Here is a 12680-nt window from a genome sequence, read left to right on the forward strand (position 1 = left end):
TCCCTTTCACCTAAATCTTACACACAGAACCTTTAAATGACTTAACAATCATGTTATGACATGACAGGTGGATCTGTTTGGCCTTTGAAGACAATTACAGAAATGATAACTTAACTTTGAAATCCTCACGGCTTTAATGTAGAAACCAATTTGTCATTTACCATTTTGTACTGACATATAACTAACCACAAAGTATGAATGATGCGTTATTTTTTTACCATGATGAAGCTGCAGGTTTCTGTTCTGTAAAAACGGGGGAGGACAGCAACTGTTTTAAAGCTGATAGGAAGTTCACAAATGAAGATTAAAAACTTGATTTCCCTGTATGAACAATTACTTCCTTTCATATTATTATTCTATTCATGTTGTGTGGAAAGGTTTATGCCTATTTTGTCAATTTGGTTTTATTGTATTTCACTTAGAATGCATTGTCTCTAACCCAGAATGACAGTAAGAGGAAAACTATCGAAATTCATTATCCCATTCATTTGTGATAAAATATGATGTAATAAAAAATATATATATAATAAAAAAATAATAATAATAAAAAATATATATATATATATATATATATATATATATATATATCTGTGAGAGGGCACTGACTTTCTTGAATAGACCATTACTTGGCAAGATGATCCAGATACATTTGTATTGCGACTAGTTCTAATTATTTCTAATTGTCTTGCTATGCTACTTATCCATTCACACAGTGCATCTATATGTGCAGCACTGTCTTTATCACACATCACTCATGTACAGTCATCAGGGGTGATTTGGGGCTCAGTATCTTGCAGTGATTCAGTGAGATTATAATCTGCCTCTTGACAATACATCTGTTAACTTGTTCTTGTCTCAGTGACTTGTCCCTGATGTATTGAGAATAAATACTTCTGCTAAAGAAACCATCATTCCTTCCCCCTGCCAGATTTCCCTCACATTGTATATGTTTTAATGAGTCTGTTGCAGATTATAACGTAAAAGACAAAACTCAAGTTTGATTATTTATTCTTAAAGCAGGAAGATATTACAAGAAAAAACTGTACAGCGAAATCCAAGTTGATGACCTGTGAGCACTTTATCACAGGTCTCAACAGAGACTGATTTGCTCCATGATGCACATTAGAAAGACTCCCCAAATCTTAAATTTTTTCAAACTTGGGACAAATCAAAATTGTGGTGATAATAATGGCAAAATAGGAAGGATTGGGAGCTGGCAAGAGCTGAAAACAACATACAATTCAAATGAAGAGGAGGAAGAGAATTTTAGCCTTTGATATCATCAACAGTAAGTGATCTAGACTATAAAGCATTCTCTCTAAATGTCCTATATAGAACACGAAGCACAGGATCGCTGACTGCAGACTTTGGTTCCTTTTGTCCCTCTGAAGCACTGCTACTAATTACAGTCTAAAGCTTGTAGCCCAGGAGTAGGACGGTGTGACACCAAAGGAAATACAGAGATAAACCATAAAGAAATGAACATTCACAAAACAATCTCAGATAAAAATCTATGCATATGCAACAATATGAAATCCAGAAGAAAAGTCAATTTACAGTAGATATTGCTTAGGAACAATCAAAATTATATACACCATTCATTAATGATAAAAACCAGCAAAGAAACATTTTAACTACATGAGGTATGTTTTGCCGTTTTTCTGACGTTCAAACTAAATAAAAAGACGATAACAGGAAACAGATATTCACAGGAGTGCACGGGGTAAACAGCTTCCAAGCGTCATTACCATTACCCACAGTGCACTGGGTTACTAAATATCGACAAGTCGAAAATGAAAATTTAATCAAATGTCATAAACTGACAACACATGAACTTGTATTGCACAACATGACGAGCTACAGATATATCCAAACACATTTATATTGTCAAATATACAGACTAAACTGACTGAATAAAAAAAAGGACTTAAACATTGTACATGAACAATAAGAGTATTCCAAGTTCAGACAATAGAACAAACATTGAAATTAAAACTGAAACTGTTAGACAAACACTTGCTCTTAAAGTGCAGTTCAAAGACAAAATAATTCAAGAGGTATGATTTGAAATTGCCTTCAGTGTAGGATGGCTTTGATTTCTGCCTCAGATTTACATCCTGCTGCAGATGACTGTCTCGACCACAAACGTATTCTCGAAGTGACGAATGCTGTGGCACTTCTTTGCCTCGCGCCTTTCGATACCTAGAAGAGAAGACGCGTGGAGGAAATCTGATCAGTTCCAAGAATTGAATTACTTGTACAACCATCATGCCCACATTGTCCATTATGCATCAGTGATTCCCTAAAACCACATCCATATATGTCCTCAGGGGAAGAGAAAGAGATATCGCTCACACGCATCACTACCACCTCCACAGTGTGTGGATGTGTCCACGGCAAATACAAGTGAGTCACAGAGCAGGAAGTTCCCAGGCTGTGCCCACACACACACACAGAGAAATGATAATCAGGCTGCAACGCCTTTAAAGGACTGTGAGTGAAGCATTCATTAGGAAGTCCCTTTTTGGTCATTATAGTATTTTTCTGCATGGTCACTCGTTCTCACCTCACTCCCACACGCTTAAACTAAACGCTGGATTCCCTGCACACGTCACATTACTCCACATCTCACACGAGTGGTGTGAAAGAGGCTGATAAATTAACAGTAGTTTACCAGCACTCGTTATTTAGCATCTCATCTCGCAAAGAAAAAGAAATGAATGTGTGTACTCACGTCTGTGCTGGTTGCGGCGTTTGAGGCGGTAGGTTTCTTTGCCGTAGCAGAGTCTGTGGATGAAAGGGCCCAGCTGCCTCATGCTCCTCACCCTCCCCGTCACCACCATCTCCTCCTGGATGATGTAAGTCTGAGGAAGGTACGTCCCCCTCTGTGGCAAAGAGACACACATGAATCACTCAATTGATCTGTCTGTGGGAGGAACGCTGCACCCAGGGAGAGAGCAAGATGCCTTCTCTCTCTCTCTCTCTCTCACTCTCTCACTCTCTCTCTCTCTCTCTCTCTCTCTCTCTCTCTCTCTCTCTCTCTCTCTCTCAACATCCATTAACAGTGAATGTAGCGGTCGAGTGCCTCACCTTCACATTGACAAGCAGCTCCCACAGGTTACGTGGAGGCATCACCAAGGTTGTGTTCAGCTCGGTGATGTAGCATTTGTCCAAAGCAATGTCATGATAAGCTGTGAGTCCCTGGAACAAATAAAAACAGGGTTAAAATCTGTTTAAACACTTAAAAAATGTAACAAGAGGAAACCAGTGAACAAACAGATGCCTAAACCTACCCTCTGAAAGTCGTGGATGATATCGGCGGGATCACTGCCTCCAAAGTGTGGCACGGGTACGCTGATCTGTTCATAGTTGTCGTCAAGGTAGATGCCGACGTTCTCCTCGAGCTCATGCCGGCCCCTCAGAGGAGCGTACACCGAGTCCTCGTAGACAACCCGACAGTGGAACAAGCTGTCCTCTGGGATCTGCTAATGGGATGCGACGGTGATGAGTTAGCATGGGTAAACAGCTTTTTATATATTCTGTGCTGTCGGTGAAAAGAAAGGAGAGGGAGGCAGAGTGAACTGACCTGAGGTATGAAGTAGTAGCGATAGACGTAGACGGAGGCCAGCACCAGTCCTGACATGAAAACCACCAGGCCGAAGGTGAGGCAGCATAGGCCGGTCGGAAACGGCTTCTTGGACCTGACAGGAAGAACCAGCTGCTCCTGTAAAGAAAAGAAAAAGACTGGTTAGAGGACAGATCCGCGTTACCAATGGGAAGTCAGCTAGTTATCCAGGAACTCAACCTGGATATCATTCCAATTATTAATTCTAGAAAAGATCCCAAGTTTTAAAATTAAGAAAAGGATTTGTAGAGTTTTCTATTCGATATAATGATACAGCCACAAAAGACATGTGGCTTAGATTTCTGTGCCATGTCTTAGTGTAAGTGTGATGTAATGAAGCGCTGCCAGAGCACACTGTGAAAATGTGATGTAGTCAACGGAGCACACGCTTTTTCATCCAACTTTAGGAGAAATATTGGCAGCATGAAATGAATCATGTCCACTTCTATGATGGAGCGTCAGCAGAGTTTTACGTCCAGCCGTGCTTTCCTGTACAAGGTCCAAAATTGTAACAGAGTTAATTCTGACGACAGGAGGTTGCCAAGTTGTTAGTCAAGCACGGGGATCTGTTAGACGTAGGAAGGAGTGGAATGAGACATGCCAGATGCCCACCCACAGTCTCTCAGTCAATCTGCCTCTCCCTACTACTGTTGCTATGGAGAGCAGAAGCGGGGAGAGCAGATTGTGCCAGGCACTGACGGAAATGCTGGCACGTGTTCGTCTGGGTCTATTCTTAGAGGCCTACTTCCACACTCCATATTTGCAGTTTTTTCTCTGCTACCCAAAGAGAAAGTCGAAATGGGAGCATCTACGTGGAGCGGGAGTCCCTAAGCAGAGGCGGACGTATTAATAGAGCGACACACGCTGGCTCTGACGCCGGACCTACTGTCGCAGCCAATCAGAACACACGTAGCCTTTGACATCATGCGTGTTGTATTAATGTGGACGTAAGAGGTTAGGAAATAGGTTCGCAGAAGAGATGGATGCGTCATCAAGTGATCTTGGCTCACAGGAAAAGGCTTAGACAGGCGTCCATTGTGTGCCAGATATCTAATTATGTATAATTTCTGGGAGGTAGCCAAGAGGGGAGGATAAGAAAAGGTAGAAAAGGTTACCTGACTTCCTCTATTCAGTCTGTCTATCCCTCTATCTCTCTATCTATCTATCTATCTATCTATCTATCTATCTATCTATCTATCTATCCATCAATCACTGATCTGAAACTAAGGACCTAGAAACGGCCATGTTGCAGATTATGTTCAGGGTATCAGAAGCTCAGTTTCTCTGAAACCTCTGGTCCTTTAACTGATTACAGATCTACTCAATTGGTTTTGTGTGGTAAATGAAGAGTTGGTAAAACTAGTAAAACTGATGCATGAGTCAGTTTTTTTCATGTGGACCTCTGTCTTTTTATGAATGCCAATCCAGAGACAGAATTAAAAAGCTTATCTGTCTTTAGACCACGTTTGCATACAACAGACAGCACAGACAGTAATCCTGGATTTACCATCCTCTCTCATTGGCCCTCTCCAGCGCAACCTGCAGGATTCACGTGATATAACACCCTGTGACGTCACTTGACTGCTGCTGCAGTGGCATCTGACAGCTCTGTTGTTTTCTCATTTCAACAAAGGACAGGGGGGACAAACACTGAGACTAGTCCCACACATGATAAAGAGGACAGGAGAGCGTCTTCCTGTCTATGTGAAAACTGTATAAACCATAGTATAAACCCATTAAAACGATGGTGTCACTTTGTGCTGAGGGCTCACACAGGACTGCACATCTGCTGTGTGCACCTTACAGAGGCGAACAAGGTGACGTAATGTCAACATCCCCAGGCTGAGATGACCCCTTGTTATTGTGATATCACTGCACAGTGACATTTTAAAGATGCACCAAGAGAAAGCAAACAACAACTTGTCTGTGATTTGATTCCCATCTTTTCCCATACATGCAGCTGCATCAAGGTTATAGAAAAAATAAATAAGGTGTTTTTTTTTGCACAAATAAAAGACATGAAGCGATCAAGCGATTATCGGTAAAGATACAAATCAAACATCCCAGGAGAGAGTAAACAGTTAAGCTTTAGCAGAGGCTGCTACACACAAACCAGACACACACAACACGAGATAAAGAAAGACCAAATAAAGTGTGCAAACTCACGTGAGCCTGAGGGACAATGATCTTGTCTTCGTCTGTCTCTTTGTCGGGCTTCTGCGCCGCAACAGTCTGGAAAGTGATCTTCACCATGTCTGATTGTTCGGTGTGTGTGTGTGTGAGTGTAAATGTGTTGTTCTTTTTTTGTTGTTGTTGCTTTGTCTCGTTTGTGGTTCGCTGCGCTGCTTCCCTCTCCACCGGACAGGGCTGGTTCTTATAGCGGCGGAGCAGCGTCGCCCCCGGGACTCAGTGACCTCAGCAGCGCGTCTCCTCTGACGAACGAGCGCTGTGTGGGTCTGGAGGAAAAACCGCCTCGCCGCTGTCAAAATAAGAGTCCTCATCCGGTTGACACGCTTCTATGTAACACGTAACACGGTCCGTTTCCTTTTTGGTAAACGGTCAAATATCCACGTTTGATGTAAAGTTATCTGGAGGGAGAAGTTCGCATTTTATTTCCAGTTTTACGTCTGGTGACATGCCGCACGCTCTTATTGTGAAGGCTAGTGCCAGATATGGTAGTGCTTTCCGTATTTATTTAAAGCTGCATCGCCTTTTTTCTCAACCATGTCAGAGTTCTCAACACTATCATCCGGAAACGTAGGGATGTTCCAACTCTCAGATAACTGCTGCACTGCAACAAAGTTAGCACCAGGTTACTACTACTGACACTAGTGAAGTAATTCATGACTCCGGTACTGACAATAATGTGTCTCAGTTTGAGTGTTTACTGTGTAATATAGCGTTGCAATGACATTTTGTGTGAATAATTTAAAGAAAAAAAAATTCAAATGTATTCATTATCTGCTCACCGCTGTGCTGATGGAGGGGTGGGTGAAAGTGTTTGAGTCCACAAAACACTTCTGGAGTTTCAGGGGTAAACGGGGTTGCAGCCAAATCAAATACAATTGAACTAAATGGTGACCAAATCTTCAAACGTGAAAAAAAACAACAGAAATAGTAGATAAAATGTCTCCATACTGATCCTGTGGTGTCCAATGTCCAAGTGTCCATTCAAATTCGACTTGAAACAAGGTCATTTAAGCCTAAATGTCCTCTCTGATCCACGAACGAATGCGGCTCCAGAAGACGACTATTGAGGAAATTTAGGCCAAAAACATGGTGTAAATTATGCCATTTTGTTTTTATACAACGCTGTTTACCCTGTATTTCCAAAAGTGTATTGTGGACTCAAACACTTCACCCACCCTTCCATCAAAACAGTGGTGAGAAAATATTGAGTGAATGTTAATTTTAGGGTGAACTATCCCTTTAAGTGGTTGTTAAAACTAATACTCTTGTCACTGGCTGTGGTTTGAACGTGGAGTTTCATTTTTATTTTTCTGTAGCTATACTCATTAAAACCGCCTTCCCTCAGGCCCTAACATTCATATGGTAACAGAGAAATAACCACAAACCAACCTACATGTACTCCTGCACATTTCCCTTCCACATGCAAATTGCACAACACATGCAAATTTGCACAGGGATACACACATGCAGCCCTCGTCACCATATGAGAACAGTCATGACAGTGTGTCTGTGTGAATCAGTACGGATATAGCTCACAATGTGTTGAACTTGGACAATACATGTTATTGGAGTTGATGATACAACAATGAAAATAGCTGAAAAGCGCCACTTATAAAGATACTGTAGACAGACAAAATGTGTGAGCGGGGATTATTTGTCTTTTTTGCCACTGCACCAGACTCAGCAGTGTTTTCAGGCCACTTGGGTTCAGACCATTACACACATGAGAGTGAGGTACTTTACAAATAGCTCTCAGTTTCCTTACAAAAGTGGAGCATTAGCCTGGTATTCATTGGAGGACTGATGGCTCACAATCAAGTATGAAACAGGCCTGGCTGACTAATGATGCAATGTGAGAATTGGCAGATACATGGCCCATAGTGGTGAGCACTCTGAGAGGCGTAAGTGCCACTTTGCTGTGTTCAACTATGTTCTCTTCTCAAATTCTGTCTGTAGTGAAAGCAGCACATTGTGTACATAGTTCTATATGTTTAATATTTTATTCCCTATTGTACTTTCAATTGCTATTTTGTCTATAGCTCTTTTTCTGCTGCTGTAACACTTCATTTTTAAATGTTGTTTCGTTTTCACTTTTTTTATTTGTCCTTTTAGTGGAGTACTTTGTATCGGCTGTTTTGAAAGGGGCAACATAAATAAAGTTTGTATTATCTTATCTGGGCATAAAAGGGCAAATACTGACATCTTAGTGTTATTATTTATTCATACTTCATTTGAAAATAGCTGAAATCAATTAAAACACATTTGGACCCTGACATTTTTTGTTTGTTACTGTTATTGTTAAGGTAAGATTAGATCAGATAAAATCTTATTGATCCACAGCCCGGGGACATTCAGTTGTTACAACAGCATATTTTCTGCAAATAGTGCAAACAGTATGAGGAGAGTGACATGAGAAAAAAAACAGTGCAGTATTTTATTCTTAATTTCAGATTGGGGTTGTAGAGTCTGACAGGAGTGGGAATGAAGGACCTGCAGAAGCGTTTTCCTTCTTGTTATTGTTGTGGGTTTTGTATTATTTCCTGTTGTTGTTTATGTTGTTATTGTTGTGGATTTTGTTTAGTTCCTGTTGTTTGTGTTGTTATTGTTGTGGGTTTTGTATCATTTCCTGTTGTTTGTGTTATTGTTGTGGATTTTGTTTATTTCCTGCTGTTGTTTATGTTGTTATTGATGTGGGTTTTGTATTATTTCCTGTTGTATGTGTTATTGATGTGGGTTTTGTATTATTTCCTGTTGTTTGTATTATTGTTGTGGGTTTTGTATTATTTCCTGTTGTATGTGTTATTGTTGTGGGTTTTGTATTATTTCCTGTTGTTTGTGTTGTTATTGTTGTGGGTTTTGTATTATTTCCTGTTGTTTGTGTTGTTATTGTTGTGGGTTTTGTATTATTTCCTGTTGTTTGTGTTGTTATTGTTGTAGGTTTTGTATTATTTCCTGTTGTTTGTGTTGTCATTGTTGTGGATTTTGTATTATTTCCTGTTTGTGTTCTCATTGTTGTGGATTTTGTATTATTTCCTGTTGTTGTTTCATGTGTTGTCTATTTGTTTGTAAATGCAAGAAACAGAAAAATGACTGGGGGTGAAAGGAGCTTTATTACATGTGAACAGTCTGTGTGTCTCAGGGAGATGAGCAGCAGACTTTCATGTGCACGTGCGGATCTTCACACTGGGACAAAAGCTAACATGACCACTGGCGAGTACGAGCGTTGCGCGTCCTCGATGCGTGTCCATCTCGGCCATTCACATGTAAATGAGCGGTGGTATAAACCCAGCTCTCGCCCCCTCGGAGCCGCATTGACGAGCCCAGACTCCCTGCAAGCCCGCGGCCATCTGTCCCCCCACCAACGGGCAGTAACGGCTCTCTGGATTAAACTCCCACCTCCGGTCCTCTGCGGGCTCCTGTGCAGCAGCGTCCGGGTCAAACTCCCCCAACAAACATGGCCCCCATCCGGAGCAACACACACGGTGATGACTGCGGCAGGTCCGACAGGAAGGTAAGGACTCCCGAGGACGCTTTGTAGTGAACTTCTCTGTGTGAACTAAAGTGCTCACTCCTTGTCTCGTGCCGGCAGATGAGGAAGCCTCTGGTGGAGAAGAAGAGGAGAGCGCGCATCAATGAAAGTTTGCAGGAACTCCGAGTTCTCGTCGCGGACACAGACGTAAGACAACGTGGATGTGTTTGGATCACAAGGCGGTGTCCTTGCTGGGACGTCAGCTGAGCTGGTGTGTGGTGGTTCTGTTCGGCTTGTGTTGCTTACTTTGTTTTGTGTTGGCTTCCCGGTGCAGTTGCAATCAAAGATGGAGAACGCGGAGGTGCTGGAGATGACAGTGAAACGGGTGGAGAACATTCTGAAGAACAGGGCTCAAGGTACAAACTTTTTATAGGATCAATTAAAGTTACACTTCACTTAAACCTTAAACTTTTAAATTCAGCATATTTCGAAGAATAATTTGGCTTAAACCTGTGACTTTTAAAATCAGCATACTTCTAATGTATGATTCCTGCACCAAGCATTATAGTTATTTAGTTTGATAAAGTAGTTCTTAACAGTAACAGAGTAATAATATTCTTATGCTACTCCAGCCACAGGTGCTCTTGTGCATCTTCAGCTCAGCCAATCAGAACAAAGACGGAAGTTTGTAACATTTCATTGAATGTTTTTAAGCTTAAATTAAAATTAGAAAATAAAAATACATCTCAGATGCATCATGGTAACTTTTGTTTGAATGGTGGATGTTCTGTGTCTCCTCAGAAGTGGATGCAGTGAACAGGGAGGCCTGCGAGCGGTTTTCAGCGGGCTACATCCAGTGTATGCACGACGTGCACGCCTTCATGTCCAGCTGCCCTGGGATTGACCCAGCAGAGGCTGCAGAGCTGCTGAACCACCTCCTGGAGAGCATGCCCCTGAACGACGAAGACTACCTCCGGGGGATGCTGCCCGACGGCGGCCTGGCGGACTGCCCCCCCGGCAGCAACAGCACTTGGTCCCTGTCCGAGAGCATGTACGCGGCCCTGGTGTCTCCGGCCCCGTCCACCACCTCCACCGACGACCTCTGCTCCGACCTGGATGACACGGATTCCGAGCAAAGCCACATCTCTTCGTCAGAGGAGGCCGACGGCCAGGATGTGTCTTTCACTTACTCCAAGTCAATGTGGAGACCCTGGTAGACCGAGTTTTTAAAAAGGAGCAGCAAAGTGTACTAGATGTTTTTTTTATTGTTTGTGGTAGGATGTGAGTTAGACCTCAGTAGGTAACAAAACACTGCTGACATCTGTGAAACTTGATGGAAGGTATTTTAGAAGCTCTTTGTAAAGTTATTCTACAATTTAACTAAAATGTATTTAAAGTATGTAAGTAAATGTGTTGTAGAGGTCAGGGTCTTCATTTGGAAATGTATAGGCCTTGCCTTCTGTGAAGGGGGTAAATGCATATGTAAATATTTACTTGTTGAATATGAATGGCTGTATAGAAGATAGCTGTCCCATTAGAAATGGATTGTTAGTTGTGTGTAAATAATTCCATATTTAGTATATTTTAAAGGTTTCTATTGTGTCTGTTATTAGGCTACTTCATCTTGATTTTGATTTTCATTAAACATCTTTTTGACAAATCACTTGTTCCCAATCGCATTGGTGCAGCAGCAGCTTTATGAAAGAAAGACACATTTCACACAAAAGGATCCCACCAACCACCCACCCGCAGCTGTTTTCAAGATATTAGTTATTACTCTGCGACTGTAGGCCATTTGTGTGCAGCATCTCTCCAAGACCCCTTAGCACATCGTAGACATTTGTGAGGTGTGAAATGAGTCATCCGCTCGCTCCTTATATAGGCCGCGCCGAGGACTCGACACGTGGGTTTTATAACTTCGGCTTCTCGAGTTTTAAAAATAACTGAGCACAAATAACTTGCTCAGTCATGATTCTGACCACTTTCTTCCTATAAAATATGTAGTATTTTGTCAAAGAGCATTGAATTTATGAAATTTATTAAAAAACTATATATAGAAGTCTGTGTTTATTACCTTATACTAGCTGGAGAAGGCGGCCAAAACAGCCATGCAAATCACAGAGACGCTTTCAAAACCTGCATCTGTAGCTTCTTAGACGTAACCTGTGTGGATGGTTTCAACCACAGACACTGTTCTGCCTCTGCACAATCAGCTCCTACAGCTACAAATGAATAAGAAAAGACACCAATCCGTCTGTAGTGAAATGTCTCGTCTGGTGTTCCTGTGATGTTCACGCCGAGTGTCGTTTCTCTCACCGTCAACAGTCTTAAAACACCCGCAGTGAGAGGGATCTGTGGTGAAACGACAAGAGAGAGAGAAAAGATTAATACAATGAGCCTTGAGGTATTAGACACGACATGTTCCCAGAGACTATACTAAGTACTCTAGTGTTGTATTTAAGCACAATTCCTTAAATGATTGTAGTTAACATATGTTCATTCATTTGTATCCAAAACACAAATATATAGGACATCAAGTAAAGAGGTTCAGCATGTTGTGGTAGTACTTATACTTTATATGTGTATTATATCTTTCTTGACACTAACACCCCACTACAGGAATACTTTCTTCTCTACTCTATTTATCTGTCAGCTACAGTTACAACTTGTTTTTTCCAAACAAGCCTGCTTACAACAAAACAAATATATGACCAGCTTATAAGTTATGATGAGATCTGCCTTGATATTTTACTGTTTTTGTTTTCCATATATTTCTTTATCGCTTATGTGGCCTTTTAGTCAACTGCCCTGTTGGGTTTTTATTCATTAATTTTTTTTATTTTTTTGGGGGGGGGTTACTTCTACCTCTAACATTGTTAAAAGAGTGCGATATAGATAAAGTTTATTATTACTATATACGATCAGCTACAGCATCCTGATACTGGGAAATTCAGTTGCTTCAGCAGCAGATAGTCAAAAAGAGGTAGAAAATAAAAGAGGTAATAAGAAAAATAGCAATTAAAGAAAATTCAGAGAATATGAATAATATAGATATATTGTTTGTAAAGAATTATAAAAAAAAGTATAAGCCATTATCTTTCCTGTTTTTTATACTGTATAGCTTTTATTCAATTCATATTTTTCTATACTTTTTAAATTACTTACACTTATGTATTGAATCTTACTTATTATTTCTTTACTGATATAAATATGATCAAGTATGATGTTATATTTTACTCATTACTTCTCCCTTGATACTTCAGCTAACTTAATGATAAGTGCAATACTTTTAACAGTTCAGTTCCCATTAAGGATTATTATTATCATGATTATTGAAGATATTTAAGAAAGATGTTTCACCAGGGATGATGAACTTGTGTCTTGAATGAGTGTATG

The 12680-nt window shown here is 40.8% G+C and overlaps 2 protein-coding genes across 3 annotated transcripts; one reads left to right on the forward strand and one right to left on the reverse strand.

Moving 5' to 3' along the window:
• Window positions 1–991: 991 nt before the first annotated feature.
• On the reverse strand, window positions 992–6077 carry itm2cb (integral membrane protein 2Cb). 2 transcript variants are annotated; one of them, XM_020104143.2, is made up of 6 exons: window positions 5792–6077; window positions 3587–3724; window positions 3294–3485; window positions 3091–3201; window positions 2735–2885; window positions 992–2202 (listed from the first exon to the last, which is right to left on the reverse strand). In XM_020104143.2, the coding sequence occupies exons 1-6, from the start codon at window positions 5876–5878 to the stop codon at window positions 2111–2113; spliced, it is 771 nt and encodes a 256-aa protein (XP_019959702.1). In that variant the 5' UTR covers window positions 5879–6077; the 3' UTR covers window positions 992–2110. The 2 variants fall into 2 exon arrangements, with proteins under 2 accessions (XP_019959702.1, XP_019959709.1); XM_020104150.2 differs by having other exon boundaries at window positions 3294–3482; window positions 5792–6062.
• Window positions 6078–8037: 1960 nt separating this feature from the next.
• Window positions 8038–10944, forward strand: hes6 (hes family bHLH transcription factor 6). Its single transcript, XM_020104192.2, has 4 exons — window positions 8038–9326; window positions 9405–9491; window positions 9619–9700; window positions 10086–10944. Exons 1-4 carry the CDS (start codon window positions 9270–9272, stop codon window positions 10499–10501), a joined length of 642 nt encoding a protein of 213 aa, XP_019959751.1. The 5' UTR covers window positions 8038–9269; the 3' UTR covers window positions 10502–10944.
• Window positions 10945–12680: the final 1736 nt, after the last annotated feature.

Source organism: Paralichthys olivaceus, chromosome 16, assembly GCF_024713975.1.
Source record: "Paralichthys olivaceus isolate ysfri-2021 chromosome 16, ASM2471397v2, whole genome shotgun sequence".
Lineage (NCBI taxonomy): Eukaryota > Metazoa > Chordata > Actinopteri > Pleuronectiformes > Paralichthyidae > Paralichthys > Paralichthys olivaceus.